At 48.0% G+C, this 19,322-nt stretch overlaps 1 protein-coding gene across 2 annotated transcripts in view; it reads right to left on the minus strand.

Annotated features, from left to right (window-relative positions):
* The window catches only part of LOC138487609 (uncharacterized), a 508,482-nt gene that overhangs the window by 198,134 nt on the left and 291,026 nt on the right, over positions 1-19,322 (minus strand). For both annotated transcript variants that reach the window (XR_011274510.1, XM_069614083.1), the window contains exon 11: positions 3,772-3,851. Coding sequence is in view for 1 of the 2 variants with exons in the window: in XM_069614083.1 (XP_069470184.1) it covers positions 3,772-3,851 (80 nt within the window). In the remaining variant the exon portion in view is untranslated. The remainder of the gene's footprint in view (positions 1-3,771; positions 3,852-19,322) is intronic.

Genomic DNA, 19,322 nt, shown 5'->3' on the forward strand with positions numbered 1-19,322 from the left:
ACTAGAGCGTATTCTTGGTCTTTTCCGCTCTGCATCACTCGACTCATCTTCCTCGTCCCAGTATTCTTGCAGTTATGGGAAAGGAAGTCCATTCTTGATGTTTTGCATGGAAAGTCTGGTTAACTGCTTTCAGAAGTCTTAGTGCAAGTTAGTTCTGAATAGCTTGTAGGCAGAGTATGAGGAGATATCGTCATGAGTTTTGGAGGGTAAGCCGGATCTTGATGGTTCACACACAGATCTTGGTAGAAGGTCTTCAGTGCCCTTCCTAGGTGGATGAGGGGAGGTGTAGCAACATGCCATTAAGGCATTGGGTATGGATGGGGCGTCCTCAAGGGAGGAAGGGGAATACCATGCCATGTCTGATGGTGCCCTGCTACTCTCCCGAAGGGTGTCCCCCCCATGTGATCCTCCCTCAAATAGCCGCCCCCATGGTCAGGATCAGGTACCGGCTGCCGTCCCCTAGTCACATGGGGAGAGGTCAGCGCCAGGAAAGGAGTGATGACACCATTGGATTCATCACATGTTGCGTATGTCTGGGAAGTACTGATTCGGACTGGTTTTGGAAACCTCATTTCCCAGGAAAGGATGAACAGCTTTGCTAGGAGTCCTACATTTGTGTCCATTAAAGGGACAGTAACCCAATGTGCCGTAAGTTGCCTCCGGAACAAACATTGCGCTGTTGGCGGTGGCCCTTAGCCCCCTTTGCATTCTCACCATCCATCTCCAGAGTCAGGCAGAGGACTATGTCACATAATCAAACCATCGGGATCAGTAACCCGCTGAGCCAATCAGAATTCGGTCTACCCCTCTGACCTTGTGCAGGAGAAAATAACCCCCAATTGAGTAAATGCAGGTTCTGAGAAGTCCCTCCTGAAACTATATCAAAACCTGGTTCCTGGAGGACTGTAACCTCTGACCGTTCAAGTGACCCTAACTAACAGGGTTTTGACCTCTGAACACTAAAAATACTCTCATAAGAGCTCACTTACCCGAAACTTGAAAAGAACTGCTTGCCTGCACAGAAGATGAAGTACTTTTTTATAACATCTTTGTATGTTTAGATGCACTGTTGCATTTCCTCCGGACCATACAGACTATTTACTAAATCACAGAGTAGAGGTGACTAAGCCAGTGGTCCCAGTATTGAATTCATACGCTGGGAGAGCAGGTGACCTCAGTACAGCACAAGGATGACTTCCAAAGGGGTGGAAGGCCAGTTATAGACTTGGTCTCATCCCCAAATCCAATCGCAGACCCAGGTGCACTCAGGGACCATAACAAAGCACATCCCTAGGTCTATCAGAGGACACAGAGGCAGACCCTTATCAGATGGCTCATCTAGGGGGGGGGGGGAGGGGTGGAGGGGGAGCCATTTTAAACCCAGGCAGCCCAATCTGTCGGTGTGAGTTGCAGGCGGCTCGTGTTTGGAGAAGGGGGAGATTGGAGAATGGTGGAAGGAGCAGAGTCCAGAGAGATGGAAGAGACTGGGGAGGTGGCAGCGGTGTAGAGAAGCAATGGATGGTGGGAGCTAAGAAGATCAAGGAGGAGACGGTCAGACCAGGGGTTGGGAATGAACAGGAGGAGGTGGGGGCTGGTTTATGCAGAGTTTCACTCATCTGTTTTTACCTACTTTAACATTGGGATAGAATATGCAATAGGTTGGGATTGCTCAAACGTGTCCCTCAAAAACTCGATTTCCTCTTCTTGGGCAAATCTAACAGGTGCCCTCTTTAATATGGCAGTTTAATTAGGCTGATCATTTGTTGGAGAGTTTGGAACAGGGGGGTCCAATATCTTCTGGAGAGATCATAAGATCATTTGTGACTTCCTCCTCTCCTTGACTTTTGCATCCACATTGTCTTGAAAATCTTCATTGTTATCAAAGCTTCCTTTTTACTTTTTAAATGTTCGTGATTCCCTCCTTTCATGAGCAAAGTATGAATTGCTTCCAATGTGTCCTGAGATAATACCTTAGAATAAGGGGTGCTCAGTAAATCCTGCCCGTCTTCCTCCAGATAATCCTTCTCAATTGTCAGGTCATTCTCAGAGGATTCCGTTTAATACATGTCTGTAGTCTCTAAAGCCGGCAACCGTGTCAATGCTCAGGTCGAGGAACTGCTTTACTTCCCCATGTTTCGGGGTAGAGGATTTCGTAGCCGCGCTTTCTCTAGCAATCGGCCTAGATCGGGTGGGGTCGACCTTGATGCACTCGAAGTGGACTTGGCAGAATGCTTATCAGTTGCCTGGTGCTTTACAAGGCCCTGTATCTGAAGTCTTCTTGGCATGCGTATTGACTTTGAACTGCAAGCGATTAGATGTTTTGGTTCTGTTATCTTGATGTGTGGACTACCCCCGGTACCTTGCAGATAACCTGTGCCATTTTTAGAAGAAAATCTGATTTGGTGGGTGCCATCTTTGGGCACCAAAGACAAGGCTCCAGTGCCATGTTTATGAATCGATCCATTGGTGTCACGAACTTCGGTACTCGAGGTCTGCTTGGAATCCTTGGCAATTTGGCTGGGACTTGGAGATCTTTCAGTTAGTAGCCTCATGGTCTCCATGAGTGGTCTCCTGGCTGCGTTTCTTGTGCCCTCCAGAGCTAAGGGGGCAGCTTTCAAAGGGACTTTAGTCACTCCTCTTCTAGACTGTTGATATTCACCACCTCATCGGCTCCTGAGGCCCCTGGTTGCGTGGACACCAGAGCCTCCATTGAATATGCAGTCCACCATTTCTCACTTAGACTTTGGTAGTTCTGGCTTTACATTTTCAACACACTGGGAATGTATCCTCCGTGTGGTCTCGTGACAGACAGCCAATGGATGTCCTGCACTGAAAAGTAGTCTTAGAAGCAAGGCAATTTAAACAAAGTGGTTTGCATGAGTGTAACGGTGCATGGGAGGGCCAAGGAACGGGACCACCAGAAGGTAAGGCATCCTAAAAAAACAGGAAACTCCCCTCTGTGGCTACTGCTCACCAGCTCCCGCAATGAAGCTTTTTTGCGCCGCTTCAAAGTCGCTATTAATCTGCGCCGATTGTGTTGGCATAGTGTTTGATGATGGCATTGAGGATCGGAGACGGAAACATTTTCGAAATTCGAGGTTTAGCTGTTACTCCTGCGACCAGGCCAGTGACAAAAGAAAGAATGCAAGGAAGTTGGTGTGCAGATGTTAAGACATACTGCAGCAGCACCGTCCATGTCAAAGTACAGAATTTGCAATGCTCTGCAATAACCTCTAGATGGTAGCCTTTGCAAAGCAGGTCAGCGCACAGACTCAGACGCCATGGAGGGTATTACTTACCTGAATCATCTATGCTGGCTTGCATCTGCTTAGAATCACATGCTTTGCATAGGCCGTCATCCAGTGGTTGGTCGAAAGTATTACAAGTTTGTTTACCAAGAAAAGGAAAAGGGTGTCAACAGGGGCATTCCTGCCATACTATCCCTACTCCAGGTGCACAGTATCGGTCCTGATAGAATGATAGGCCAGATGGAAGGAATAGTTTTAAAGTCATGATGAAAGACAACCCCAGTGGCTGGTGTTCTCAATCACAGTATATTCCCTTCAAACTCAGTATATTCCCTTTTATAATCCCAGGAGTCTCGGAGTTGGACAAGCCGATTATATCCAAAGTTTTAAATCCAACTCTGCATACCTAGCGTCTCCCAACAGCAGCCTTGAGTCAATTCATACATTAGGGAAATTCAAGATTAGTCCTCAAAGATTTAATTTCACCTGGCAGAGAAGATCTTAATGTGTGAATTTCACCTACCCTTCTTTTCTGCTTATGTGGAATAAATCTTGTAGGCTTCCAAACTCTGTGGGGTCGTTCAAAGGGTGAGGGAGCAGAACCTGAAACACAAAATGGATACAATTCATGCAAGCGCAGCAGGAACACTAGTGAAAATAGGACAGCTCAGGGGACAGAGCTTTTGAAGTGTTGCTCTATTTGTATCTGAGAACTTTAAGTTTATGATGAATGTAGCATCATAGGGAACCCTCTTAAAGATGCAGAAGTATCAAGTAAATAGTTGACATACGATGCTCAGGGTGAGAAGGCGAAAATGGGGACGGGGCGGAGATGCTTGGTCTTGGTAGCGTCCATAGTGTGACGTGGATCTTGAAGGGAATGATATCCTGGAGGAATGTGATTCTTGGGAATGTGGCATATGATGGGTGAAGCTGAAAGAGACGCTTCAGCTCTCAGTGGATTATACGAGTGGGTGGCTCTACAAGATAAAATAATGGCCATATTCTCCATCAACTGCACTTCCTGCCTAGCTTTACTCTGCTCCATCATTCAGCTGGGACATGCCACACCCCATCTGCTCTCCTCAGAATTAAGGTTCTACCTTTGGGTTGCTTTTGATGGCAGAATCGAGGTACAGCAAGAACAGAGAACACTCCCTCAGATGATTTCCTGTGTGGCTAGTGTGAGAAACTTGCAGGTGTCTCACCCGCTAGTCCCCAGGGATCTGTCATCCAGGTGGCCAGGACACGGCCATCGCTATTGCGTCCAGTTCCTAGGGGTGGACCAGTGGGGGAGGATCACCTGGATTGGGGATCTTTGGGGAGTGGAAGTGGGACGCCGAAAGGTGAGGCTTTGTATCCCCTTTCTTACAATACCTTTTCCCCATCCTGCCCAGTAGGATACTTAAAAACTCTACCCTCCCCCCCTTTTCCGACACAAACACTTTCCCACAGCGTGAACGACAACGGACTAATACCCGAGCCGTTTACCTGACATGTCACAAAGGTCAGGAAGAGTCAGGTAATTACCGGCAACAACACACACCTAACTACTCTTTCCCTTCCCCATAGGGATAAAAGGCGGAGCACAAGAACACACTCCGAGCAAGGCCGAAAGCATGAGGAAGCAGCCATTCCAGGACGGCAGTTCAAACGGAGGAGAAAGGCGGTGAGACCTGAAAGGATGTCAAGGAGAGAGTTGCCCTTGCCCTTTTCAAATCAGACATGCAAAGCCTTTGATGAAAGATATGTAAGAGCGAGAATCGCTGCTGGTAGGTGGTGCGACAGATGCCAGCAGTACATCGCACCCTCCGACACTGATTGCGAGGGCAGGGAGGCGTGGTGGCCATAGAGGTACCGTCCTTGAATCCAGTGGCAAAAGAGATCCACCAATGAGCTCAACAGAGCCGGAAGATGCTGATAGTTAACTGGCTTGTGTTAGGCTCAAGGTTGCAAGTAGCAACAGTAAGAAGACAAAATAGACAAGCGGTCTTGTTTGAACAATCTTGGTGCCAGAGTCAGAGTGGTCCGGTGCCATGTGGGTGCTCAGTGGAAGGTCTATGACTGATACCCCTCTCCTGAACAAAGATACTGTGTCTTTATGTCGAAATATTTTATATTGAATGAACAGATTTCGAATATTTTATAACAACATTTTTTATAGTGAATGCACTTTTGTTTAGGGTTGGGGGTCGCCCACAAACCCCCATTTCCCACCCCTAAAAACCCAACCCAACCATTTCTCGAAAATATTTAACCCTTTACCCCACCCCTAAATGCTTTCTATAATGTTTTCATTCTAAAAATGTCAATATATTATAATTCTTTATAAAATCTTTTGATATAAAGACTGCATACTAGGGAAGGCTGGTATAAGGTGTCATACAAGGGTCAAGTCAAATCCCTTGTACAATCAAAAGTCCTTGATGCATTGCAGAAGTTTTGCTACTATTGTGGAACTGGCGTTAGTGCCCGGCTGAGGGGACCACTGTGCGAACTGTGATGGTAAAAAGCCTGCATTTGCTGTAGTTTAAGAGAGGGATCCGGCGAGACGAGATCGCCCTTCGGAAGTCTCTATTTGGATCGGCAAGCGCTCAGGTTGGCCTGAGCCCGATTGAGGGAGACGGACGATTGAGGAAGGATTGGAGCACGGCAGAGGGGGATCCAAGGGTGACAGGTATTCACCCCACGTAAAGAATACCAGAAGGAACATTTGTTTTATTTTTTTGGCGTATCGGGCCCTCTGAAACAAGACAATGAGAAGAGACTTAACCACAGAAGACCCCGATACTGGAAAAAGAACTGTAACCTCATGCTGGAGAAGCCCAGGAGTGTGCAGTACTCGAGAGTCCTGCCTTGTATTGTGCTAAATACGTGGGGAAGGGAGACCCCAGCCATAATAACCCGACTTATCATTTGGTGAACACTTCTCTTTTCTTGTGATCATTATCCCACACTCTTTTGTAACATATAAGAAGGATTAGCAATAGTGTATTTTTTTAGCATAGACCCTTTTTATTTGACTAGACTGCAGTACGACTGCCTTATTATTTTTTGATGGTCGTAGCTTCCTCCCCTCTTTTAGTTTTATATTAGGCGTTTATCTCACCCATTTTACAGTTCAATAAACACCCGTGCACTGTGGTCACATGTGTGTCTTACTTTAATGCCATGCCTTCTTTACAGTGCATAGGTGAGGTTCAGGGGTTGGTACAGTTTTATCGTGTCACCCAAGTGCTGTAGAGGCGCCCATGAGGAGCAATGGTTTGTGCCCATGTGGGTAGATTGTCAGGGAAGAAATTATGGGGTGGCACATAAATTCCAGGAATGGTTTCTACAGAATTAAATTGTTATTCGCGGGACAGTAACTAGGGGAGGTGCAGTCAGCCAAGGAAAACCCTTACAGGACGTGTTTCAAAGTCAGGACAGCTAGTATAATCCAGCATAAGAGCGGGGTGCCTTTGGGAGTCCAATGGATTTGGCAGACATTTCCCTTAGACTTTTAAAGCCGTTGTTTTATTTATAAACACTCAAAAACACAATAAACAGCATCAAAACATAGACCTTTGACTGACAAACCCCATTTAATCTTCATTGATCACTGAGCTCTGGTTAATCTCCTCGCTCAGCATTAAACTCATGGAAGATCCAGGCGGCTCTAACAAAATTCTAAATGGCAATCCTGAAAAGGATCCAGTGGGTGTTCCTAAAGCTATATCAATATAAAGGAAAGAGATTCCTTCGTCACTTGTGTTGCGCCACAATAAATCACGCAAACACTATTTGTCTTCATGAAGCCTAACGTTTATTCTTGATATTACATTCTGATTGCCCTTAGTGAGACACGCGTTTCTGCAAATTCTAGGCCTTTTTCAATCAGGGCTGATCAACATTTGTTTAAACAAAAGATTATGTAACAATAATAACCAACAAACAAAACAATTGCACATTTTGGCAAAAATCAAAGAGATATTCAAAGCAAATTAGAACCATCACTTTCATCATTGATGTGTCCACCGGATATTTAAATGATCAGTCATGATTTTCATTTCCAATAGCTGTGTTTAGAGTAATTCTTGCAGACAAATTATGGGTTAAATCCCACCTGTAGATTACTGTCGCACCATCGCACTGCCACACCCCTGGCCACCGTCGCACCATCACACTGCCACACCCCTGGCCACCGTCACACCATCACACTTCCACACCCCTAGCCACCATCGCACCATTACACTGCCAGACCCCTAGCCACCGTCGAACCATTACAGTGCCACACCCCTGGCCACCGTCGCACCATCACACTACCACACCCCTAGCCACCGTCACACCATCATACTACCACACCCCTGGCCACCGTTGCACCAGCACACTGTGTGAGATAGGCATGGTATCAAGAGAGACGACACAGACAACAGAACTTAAGTTTCAACAAAGTTTATTACAATGTCAGGATGGTGAAAGGCCTAACCTGCCCTACGAGTAAGATATGGACTTGTCCAAAACCTATGATTGTGCTCACATCTAGAAATAAACAAAATGTGGGATTCTTCTGAACCAAAATAGTGTTAAAGAATAAAGTCCCAGCTGCTCTCAGCTTAAATTCTTCTTGGGCCTTCTGTTTCAGGCTCAATACAGTTCCAATAGCGGTTGGTCGAACCAATGTTCTCACACATTTTGAGGTTCCCTTCCCCAAGCTCAATTTAGCACAGTTCACAAAAAGGGGTTCTTGAGGTTCCCTTCCCCAAGACAGCGTTTCTTAGGTCTTGAAGTTCTCAGGATTCATTCCCCAGGATTGCACTGTAGTACTCGTATAACCTGCTACAAAGTCTCAGGGTTCTCACCATCTAGGGCCCCCTGGTCTGGGCACAGTTGTTAGACCACACAGTACAGCCATCACAGGTCACACAACCATGAGCCCCTTTGCTTCTCCTTAACTTGATTTGCACTGTATGTGAACTCCACAGGGGGCAACTCACATGTCTAGGTGCAGTCGTCAGACCACACGGTCCACCCATCACAGGCCGCACAGCCATAAGTTCCCCGTTTTGGCCTGTTTTGCAACACTGTTGTACATTAGTCGTTTGCAAGTCTTCTCCATACTGATTTGTCAACCTCTTTACCTTAGTAGTGTTTGCAATGCTGCTTTCGCTCAGTCCGACATTCCTTGTCAGTTTATTTCCCAATGTTCGTTCAGTGTTTAAAATGCTGATGTTAAATATGCCTTGATTTGAATTCAAGTAGTTCTTTCCATTCCGCTCAGCATTTTCATCCACACTGCACTTCTCCTTCAATTTTATATTCAGGATTGAATAATTGCATTCAAGCAGTACTTTTTGTTCAGTTCGGTATTCAAGATTGAGTAATTGCATTCAGTTCCGTGAACCGCTTCTTGCCTGCGGTTCCCTGGGAGCGCTCCGGTTCTTCCGAGTCCACTGACCCGCACCGGCTCTTCATGCTCCTCTGCGGCGGTCCCTGCTTCTCTGGCTCTCCTCGCCAGCCGGGATACAGCCCGCCTTCACTTCGCTCCGTTGCCGGGCACTTCTCTGCACACGCCGTCGATTGGAGCGGCTGTGGATTGCAGCCATTCTGCTCTTCACTTGTTTGACAGCTCCAGCTGTTCTTCACTTTCCTGCACCCACCATGCTACTCGCTCGCTCTGGGCCTTGTGGGTCCTCCGGGATCGTGGCCAGTCTCTGACCTCCTGGTCTCCTTCCAGTAAGTCAGCTCTCTTCCTTCTCCTTAAATTGGGCTCCACCTTTTATACACCTGAGCCTTGTTAATGGGTCGCAGGTGTGTGTTATTAGTTGATATTGCCTGACCATAAATCCAAATAAAAGGACATGCCTGACCGTCAGTAGTGGATGTCTGCATACCCCTCTTCTTCGTCCCAGTACTATAGTGGTTTTTCACATAGGAAGTGTGCATTACTCCTAGTCCCATCTTCTTCATCTCTGTACCAGATAGGGGTGAATGGGGAGGTATGGGTTGGGATTGTATATAACCCATAAAGGCTGAGCAAGGGTAGGGTTGGTCAGTGTTATAAAGGGGGGTTACCATGTCTCGCCCTCAAGCACCCTCTCCCCAATCGCCAAGGACCCTCCACCCAGGTGATCCTCCCTCGCTTGTCCAACCCCAGGGTCGGGATCCAAAAGTGATGGCCCTTACCTGGCCACCTGAATAGATGATCCCTGGGGAGTAGATGCACTCAATGCATTGCATTTAGGCAGGCCGAGCCTTCGGTACACCCCCAATGATACCACCAGGTTTCTCACAACTGCCACATCCCTGGCCAGTGTTGCATCCCTGGCCAGTGTTGCACCCCTGGCCACCGTCACACCCCTGGCCACTGTCGCACCCCTGGTCTCCGTCGCTCCCCTGGCCTCCGTCGCTCCCCTGGCCTCCGTCGCTCCCCTGGCCACCGTCGCACCCCAGGTCACCGTCGCACCCGAGGCCACCGTCACACCCCAGGCCACCGTCACACCTCTGGCCACCGTCACCCCCCTGGCCACCGTCGCACCCCTGGCCACCGTCGCACCCCTGCCACTGTCACACCAGCATACTGTCAGCCATGTTTTCACTCTACTCTCAGGTTAAAGAACAGAGGTAATATCTCAGCTCTGGGTAGAAAGCAAGAAGAAAGAGTGTTCTCTGCACAAGGCAGAAGCAGAGCATAGAAGGTAAAGGATTTCGAGAGTGGATTAAAGTTCTGCACTTGCTGTTGTGGGCAAAAAAAGGAAATGCATAAAGGTACCCTCCAGACCAGGCCTTAAAATCCCCAGCAAGATCAACTGACCTTTCTAAAAGACTAGAACACGATTTATACCTTAACAAACCCAAGAAAAACAAGTGCATAGCACCGAAGAGAAAAATAAATAATGAACTAGAAGGACTGACATACTGGGGAAAAAGACAATTTAAATCCAGTAGGCTTGGACAGTGGAGACGAAACTAAGGACAGTACAAGAACAAAATATGGTAAACAAGGCGAGGAGTGAAAAGCCAATGAAAAGAACAAAGAAACAACACATCAAAAGAAGAGAAAATGAAGAGGAAACTAACCGGGCAAAAATAGGACAGAAGTGCTTGTGAGACAAATGAAGAAAAGGAGAAAAAAACTATGAATGAATACAGAGGCGAGTAAAGGAGAAGAAAGAAGACATGGGGGATGAAAGGAAAAATGAGAAAAATCACAAAAAGGTGTGGGCCAGATTACTGAAACTTTGCACCGGTGCAAGTGTAAAGTTGCACAGTATTAGCACTAGGGCAAAGTTTGCCCTATTTTTTTTAAAAACACTGGGCCATGTTAGAAAACTATTTAATCCTGACAACTGACGTGTGGCATTGTATAAGCACCAGTGCAAAAATTGCCCTCGTGCAAGAAAGACACATTTCCACTGCATTAAAAACGCATCAAAAATGTAACTTTCTTGCACTAGGGGAATTCTTGCTCTGGTGCATATACCATGTCAAACTGCACTTGTCAAGGTTATGGATAAGTTGCTGAACTCATAAAAATGGCCCTTTTTGGGCGGCTTATAACTTTGCCCCCCCACTGGAAGAAGCCTCACCAAACTTAGCAATAAAAGTATATGGACACCACAGAATGATTCTGTGAAGTTTGGTGCGGTTTTGTCAAGGGGGCGCAAAGTGGTGGGCGGGGGGTCCCAAAATTTTTCAAATTCTCAGCACAATGGATTATTTTTTTGCTGACGCCTACAGCCCACACCACTGTATGGATTTTCACCAAACTTGCGCCAGGAGTGGCGGCTTGGTCCCGAAAGCATGCTTTTGTATGTTTGATGTAAATGGCACCAGTAGATTCAATAAAATTGCCAAAAAGTAGGTCAACAAAAGTGTGATATCTGGGTCTGGTCCGTGGACTGATTTCCTGATTCGGAGTCCGTGGACACCTCTAGACCAATCAGGGAGCTGCTCGATGTGGTCGACACCAAAAACACATGCTGACTCGATGTTCAAAAATGTGAGGTGCGTCAGATTTTTTGAAGTGGGCGACCATGTTGGATCCGCGGACAGCCACCATTGTCCGCGGACCAAGCAGTTTGAAAAGGGTGAGGAAAATACATTTGGGGTGATTTTGTGGCCATATGAGGGCCTGGTAAGGGTCGGGGAGTGGAAGAAAAATGATAGGGAGCCATTTTTTTTAGGTGGAAAAAAACATTGCAGGGCTGCCGAGTCTGCAGTCTTTCTTACTGTCCATGGATGTCATTGGGAGTGGGGAGGTTCTGGGAGAGTGTTGTTATTTGCAGGTCTATTGTATGTACTTATATATTAGTTATATAGTTTCATTCTATTGTGGTGGTTCTGGCTAGTGTAGGTAGAAGGGTTGCCCTGTGCGACGGTGTCCGTAGACATTGCGATAGTCTTCGGACATGCACATTCCATCCGGGTCTTTTAAGGGTACCTGGCATGGAAAGAGGACCTCAGGGGACTAACCAATCAGGTTTTGTGGGTCTGGAGGAGGAGTTGAAGTGTACAGGAGTACAGGGTAGCAAGTATTTTCTTTGTTGTGTGTAGTGAAGATGGCTATGGCTGTGAAGAAGCAGAGTGTGTGGATGGTGGGAGATTCTTGGATCCATTCATTGAAGCTTTACACTGAATCTCGTAGCAGCTCTGCTACTATTGGATTGGACGAAGTGGAAGGTTTGTGATATGCAGACTGTTGGTTAAACTGGGTGACCTTATTACCATTCTGAGAGAGTATGGCTCACTTTAAATGTCCAGATATTATTGTTGTGCATTGTGGAGGCAACAGTTTGGGTTAGTGACTGCAGGATCTTTGCAGTTTGCCACAAAGGACATGTTGAGAAGACTAATGGAACTGTTTCCAGCTGCAATGATAATTTTTTCTGAAATTAATCAAAGACAAATATGGAGACGCCCAACCTTGTTTTGTCCTCAAATGGAAGAAGCTGGACAGCTTGTCAATGAAGGTGTATGTGCTTTGTTTTGTATGCTTGGCATATTTTGACGATGAAAATATAAAGTTGGATGGTGTAAATATTTTTCGAGGACATGGAGTGCATTTGACCGATGTTGGAAATCAGATTTTTCTTACGAATATCCAAAATGCACTGAAACAATTTTTGTGAACTTGTAATAGTATTTTTTTAGAAGTAGTAGTAAATAAAAAATAAAAACAGCAATAAAATTAGCAGTAGTTTTTGTGAAAGTTGGAAAGCATAAATAAGTTCAGTAGAACATTCGTTAGTTCAGCATATAAAGCCAACTACAAAATAAATAAAAAAAGGTGCTTTTAAGGGCCACAATTTTTGACCGAAAAATGATTATAATGATTTTAATTCCCCCACCCCACGCCTGGAATTTTCTAGGTGTCCGCGAACTATACAGATTGCAAAGGGTCCTATGATTTGTATTTTTAGTTCTATTTTTTAACTGTGAAAGGTAGCTCCCCAAAGGAAATTTTTTTTGTCTTTTATATTTTTGGTGGATTTATTTTGTTGGTGAAGAGGTAAGGGGCACCAACCACAGAGACAGAGAGGCAGGTGGACAGAGGAAGATGTTGGGGGGGGCCTTAAATCTAAGGTAGGGGGCAGTGTTTCTTGTGCTCCTTGACCGTGGCCTCAAAAGCACTCTGAAACTGCTCCCCCCCGCAGGGCGGTGTGTCGCAGCACATACAGAGAACTGTCATCCTCAAAAGGTAAGGATCACCAGCCTCTTGTATGGCCTGCGAGGCAGCATAAGGGATCCTCTGTCCCACAGGAGTAGCCTGTGTGGTGGCAGAAGCAGTTGAGGAAGATGGGGTAGAGGATGTTAACCTGTTTCTCCCTGAGAAAGGAACAGCCTTTCTCAGAGCACCCGGGTGGTTGGATCCGGTGTGGGGTCAAATGGAGGTGCTCCCGAAGGAGTTCTGCCCAGGTTGTCCGCGACTGAGTACGACTGCACACTCAATGCATTTCACCGGGGCAGCGCGAGCCTTCGGCACACCCCAACAGTGGTAGAAAACTGCCACACCATGACTCTCTGGGTACTGGAGGTACGAACTTCCTCTACCTCCTCTTCCTGTTCCTCGTCATCTTCCTTCACATCACCGCGCCTATTCCCCTGCCCAGGCCCTCCACTTGGTGCTGGTTGTGGCGGTGGTGGTGGCGTCTGGGAAGGAGGGGTGGCCATGACAAATGCCATTGATAAAATCCTGAAATCTCAGGAAGTAGCTCTAATGGAAGGTGTTCTCTCCTGGTGTGCTAGATTGAGAATGGAAAGTAATGGGTGGGTCCCTGCACGACAGTCCATGGACTACCAACCGAAAATAGGCCTTGGAAAGTTGTAAAAAAATTGACAGCTCAAGTAAGAATGGGTCTAGGAGCTCTGCAACGGGAAACTTTCAACTTGAAACATGGTAGATTGGCCGAAATTGCAGTTTCAAACTGTCTGTTGTGAAGGACACAGTCTGTGGACACGCCATCAAGCCGCACGGGCGCTGTCACATGATGACGTCCAGGGACGTCCACGGACACCGTCGAGTGGCAGATGCCAGGCGCATTAATGTCTGCAAATGGGCAGTGTCCGTGGACAAAGTAAAAGTGTGTGCGATGGGAGACCGGACATGTGCGGACACAGCGCAATGTCCGCAGACACCCTATTTCGTAAACAGACACTGAATAGTCGTGCAGTCCACAGACTATCAATTGGGGTTTAAAAAAACAAAGGAATGTATCACTGAATAATATAAAAAATATTTACAGTATACAAAATATATACATGTATTTATCAAAGTGATGGGGCATCAGTATGAGAAACATAAAAGGGAGAATTTGGAATGTGTGTAAAGTAATCATCAGGGAAGGGAGGGATGGATGTTTATATAATGAATGGTAATAATATGATTGGTTAAGTTGCTTAACTTATAGAAATAGTACTTTTTGGGCAGCTTATAACTTTGGCGCTGTTTGACGAATGGTCACCAAACTTTGCAGAGAGGCGCACGCTTGTTGGATGTTCCAAACGTGAGGTGCGTCATCATTTTTAAAACGGTGGCCATATTGGATGGCCAGATCACAGCCTTTGCCTGTGGACAGTGCGATGACAAAAGTCTGGAAAATATATTCTGTGGATGAAAGAGGGCCTTGAAAGGGTAGGGGGAGTGGAAAAAAGTTGATATAGAACTCTTTTTGTAGGTGAAAAAAAGCAGTGTAGGTGCTGGCATGTGTACCGTGAATTTTTCTGTTCGTGGACGTTATTGGGATTGGGAGGGAATGGGTGAGTCTTATTATTTGAAGGTGTATTGCACTTACTTGTTATATGGTTTAATTCTATTGTGGTGGTTGTGTGTGGTCAGTGGCCAGATACTTGGGGGCATGGTCGTAGTGCCCCAAAATATCTGGCCGCATACAACCTAGTAATAGGTCAATAGTTAATATAGGTACTATTGGGGGAGTATACCGTATTTGTAATATGGTGGAATGATGTAATTGAAGCGTATATGGTATTTATGATCGTAGTACAATTGAGGCTAGTGATCCTCGATCTCTCCTTCGCCTTTGAGACGGTCAACCATTTTATCCTTAATAAATGGCTCCATGATACCTTCGGAATCATGGACCGGGCACTGGACAGGCTGACCTCTTTCCTCACTAACCGCCCTTCCCAGCGGCAACTGGGCCGTTTCTCCTCCACCACCTCACTGTCTAATTCCAGCGTCTCCCTTGGTTCTATCCTATCGCTTTGTCTCTTCAATATCTATCTCGTCCCTCTGAATCACCTGATCTCCTCCTCTCCTCATTTCCAATGTTATACCGATGACACACAGCTTTCCTGTACTACTTTTTACTCTCCCTCCGTCACATCCCATTGCATGACCGCCATCCAGGCATGGTGTGTGGCTAACAATCTCTGTCTCAATGACAGCAAGACAGAAATCCTTCTTATTGGGACACCTGTGCCCTGTTTCCCTCCTACCCTCTGGCCACTCTACCCTCACCATCCTGTGGGGCCAAAAGCCTCGGGGTCATCTTCGACTCCTCTCTTTCCTTCACTCCTCACATCTTGGATGGTTTCAGGAAGGCCCACTTTCAGCTTCACCTCCTTATGGGCATTCTACCTTTCGTCACTTACCCCCAGAAGCTCAATGTCTCCAGAGCCCTGGTCCTCACTAGGCTGGACTACTGCAACAGACTCTCCCTCAAACTCCCCTTTGTTCCCTACACCCTCTTCAGCTAATCTAGAATAGGAGTGCAAGACTTATCCTTGGCCTCAAGCCCAGGGACTGCATCTCTCCAATCCTAAAAACTCTACACAGCTCCTCGTGGCCGCAAGGATTTAATTCAAGACACTGCATCATCCACAAGGCTTTCTGGGGCCTGCGATCACGCTATTTCCAACTTTTGTCTCCCTGGACACTCCCCTGCTAGAGCACTGCGCTCCTCTAACTCGAATTATCTGCTTGTGAAACTCTTCTTCAAACAGAAAGCAGGAGGCAGGTCTCTGTTTGGCTGTTGCCTCTCTTTGGAACAGCCTCTGTGCCCCACTTAGACTTGATCCAGACTTCCCTAAGTTCCGGAAACTTCTCCAAATTCTGCTTATCTCTTAATCTTTCCCTCTCTCCCTTCCCTGCAAACTCATCACACTGCCACTGACACTGGTGACCTGATCCTCATGAACCTCACAGGTTCCACGCCGTGTACCTGGTGGACATCAGAACCCCCTCCACCTTCAGCACTGCCCTTGCGGGCTTACCACCTGGCAGCTGTGCACCCCACCCATGAGACTCCTCTGCCCCAGCACGTAGCCAGTGGCCTCCAACCTTGGCACCCCTTGGCACTACCTTCCAGGGCTCCCATCAGCACTTGCCCATCCCTACTTCGCCTTCCATTCATGCAATTCTCTCAGTGCACAATGCATGTGTGCATGTAGAGCAGCACCCTGTACAATGTGTTGTATAAGGCTGGGAAATGCAAAAGGTTTCTAGAATATTGTTAAGTGGCAGTTGATATGTGGAAGTTTAATATGTTGAAAGAGTTACATGTAGAGTTTTTGGAAGTGATTGCTGGATGGATGTGTGACTGTTCAAAAGCAGGTAGCGAGGGAGTGCTACAAGGGTAGAAGAGCTGCCCTGTGCAATGGTGTTCACGTGCTATTGGGGTATTTAATGATGCATGGCCTGGAAAGGGGACGGTGGAGAGCCTGGATAGTTATAAATACCCATGGCACATGGTCTGAATTGTATGCTACAGAAAAGTATTTGTGACAGAGAATTATTTCTGTCCTTTTTTCTTTTTCTGTATTATACAATTGTCCATTATTCCCATTAGCCTAGAACAACATGCTAATGGGAAGGCTGGAGAATCTTATTGAGTCCTACTTTATTCAAAAATGTAGAGTAGATGGACGCTATAAGATTCATATTTTTTAGTTCTATTTTTTACCTGTGAACGGTGGCTCCAAAAGGAACCTTTTTTGGTGTTTTTTGATTTTGTATTTTTCTTTTTTTGCAGGAGAGGCCAGAAAGTAAGGAGGGGAGGGAATTAGGGAAGGGGCACCAACCACAGATATGGAGGGGCAGGTGGACAGGGAAAGATGTTGGTTGTGCCTTAAATCGTAAGGGGCAATGTTTTTCATGTTCTTTGATTACTGCCTGGGAAGCACTTGGAAATTGCTCCCGCCCGCAGAGTGGTGTGTTGCAGTATATACAGAGGACTGTTTTCTTCGAACGATATGGATCAACAACCTCTTTCATGGCTTGCAAGGTAGCTGGTGGGATCTTCTGCTGCACAGGAGTAGCCTGCGTGGTGGTAGGAGTGGTTGAGGAAGATAAGGTAGAGGAGGGCAGCCTACCACTTCCTGAGAAAGGCACAGCCTTTCTCAGATTACCCGGGTGGTTTGAGCGGGTGTGGTGGCGCATGGATGTGGTACCAAAAGAGTACTGCCCATGTTGTCCGTGATTGAGTAAGATTCCACTCAATGCATTCAACATGGGTACCTTTGGTACCCCTCGTACAGTCTTAAAGAACTGTGTAGGGAACTCATGGTGGCAACAGTAAAAACAGACACAAGTGATCACAGTTCAAGGGTGTTTATAGAACTTTATAATGGCTGTAATCCAACTCCTCCTTCAGCTCAAACCAACCTCCTCCCTCAGCTCCTCCAACCCACCTCCTGCCTCAGCTCAAACCAACCTCCTCCATCAGCTCAAATCAACCCCCTCCCCCAGTACCTGCAACCAACCTCCTCCCTCAGCTCAAACCACCCTCCTCAGCTCCTCCAACCCACCTACTCCCTCAGCTCCAACCCACCTCCTCCTCCTCAGCTCCTCAACTCACCTCCTCCCTCAGCAGCTCCAACCCACCTCCTCCCTCAGCAGCTCCAACCCACCTCCTCCCTCAGCAGCTCCAACCCACCTCCTCCTTCAGCTCCAAGCCACCTCCCCACTCAGCTCCTCCAGCCCACCTTCTCCCTCAGCTCCATCCCACCTCCTCCCTCAGCTCCATCCCACCTCCCCCTTCAGCTCCAAGCCACCTCCCCCCTCAGCTCCTCCAGCCCACCTTCTCCCTCAGCTCCATCCTACCTCCTCCTTCAGCTCATCCAGCCCACTTCCTCCTCAGCTCCTCCAACTCCCTCAGCAGCTCCAACCCACCTCCTCCCTCAGCTCCTCCAGCCCACCTTCTCCCTCAGCTCCATCCCACCTCCCCCCTCAGCTCCTCCAGCCCACCTCCTGCCTCAGCTCAAACCAACCTCCTCCCTCAGCTCCTCCAACCCACCTCCTGCCTCAGCTCAAACCAACCTCCTCCATCAGCTCAAATCAACCCCCTCCCCCAGTACCTGCAACCAACCTCCTCCCTCAGCTCAAACCACCCTCCTCAGCTCCTCCAACCCACCTACTCCCTCAGCTCCAACCCACCTCCTCCTCCTCAGCTCCTCAACTCACCTCCTCCCTCAGCAGCTCCAACCCACCTCCTCCCTCAGCAGCTCCAACCCACCTCCTCCTTCAGCTCCAAGCCACCTCCCCACTCAGCTCCTCCAGCCCACCTTCTCCCTCAGCTCCATCCCACCTCCTCCCTCAGCTCCATCCCACCTCCCCCTTCAGCTCCAAGCCACCTCCCCCCTCAGCTCCTCCAGCCCACCTTCTCCCTCAGCTCCATCCTACCTCCTCCTTCAGCTCATCCAGCCCACTTCCTCCTCAGCTCCTCCAACTCCCTCAGCAGCTCCAACCCACCTCCTCCCTCAGCTCCTCCAGCCCACCTTCTCCCTCAGCTCCATCCCACCTCCCCCCTCAGCTCCTCCAGCCCACCTTCTCCCTCAGCTCCATCCCACCTCCTCCCTCAGCTCCTCCAGCCCACATCCCCCCTCAGCTCCTCCAGCCCAGAGTCGCTTCGGAACCAGCTCTATCACCCCTTTTTCTAACATGGCCCGAACCTCCAGCAGCAACTGAGGGATGTGTTCTTGCCGGGCCACCGGTGGTATTCGTGGACACTTTGCTGGAACGCCAAAGTGTGTCCGTGGGCAAGAGCATCCAGCACCCATGGATCGGTGGAGATGTTTTTCCAAATGCTGACAAAGTTCACCAGCCGGCCTCCCACCAGGGTGCAGGGGTGGGGGCCCGACGTCTTGGCTGGTTCAGTCCTGCTTGGGAGGCCGGCGCGCCGCCTTGGGAGCCTTGACGACGACAGCGCCCACCTCTTAAAGCCCTGGAACTACCCCTGTAGGCTTCCTGGGTTGTGGAACAGGAGGGTTGGGGCAAGAGGATGATCCTCCGCAAAATTCTTAGAAGACCTGCCAGACGACTTCCCTCCTGAGGAATGAATGGACGGACGGTGCTGTTGCAGCATGCCCAGGGCATGGGCCGTCTCCATATTGGTCTGGATGACCTGAAGTGATTCATCGATGGCCTTTACGAAGAGATTGTCTCCATCAAACGGAATGTCCAAGAACCTCGCCTGGACCTCCTGCCTAAAGTTGGTGGCCTTCAGCCGGCCACGACAACTGAGGCATACCCTGTTGCCCATCTGAAGAAACCCTGTGTCCACAATGTCCAGCGCCACGGTAATGGCGTCGTCTGACGCCACCTCACCTTGCTGAAGGATCTCCATCGCCTCGACC

Source organism: Ambystoma mexicanum, chromosome 9 (assembly GCF_040938575.1).
Source record: "Ambystoma mexicanum isolate Mex_15411 chromosome 9, UKY_AmexF1_1, whole genome shotgun sequence".
In the NCBI taxonomy this organism is placed as follows: Eukaryota; Metazoa; Chordata; class Amphibia; order Caudata; family Ambystomatidae; genus Ambystoma; species Ambystoma mexicanum.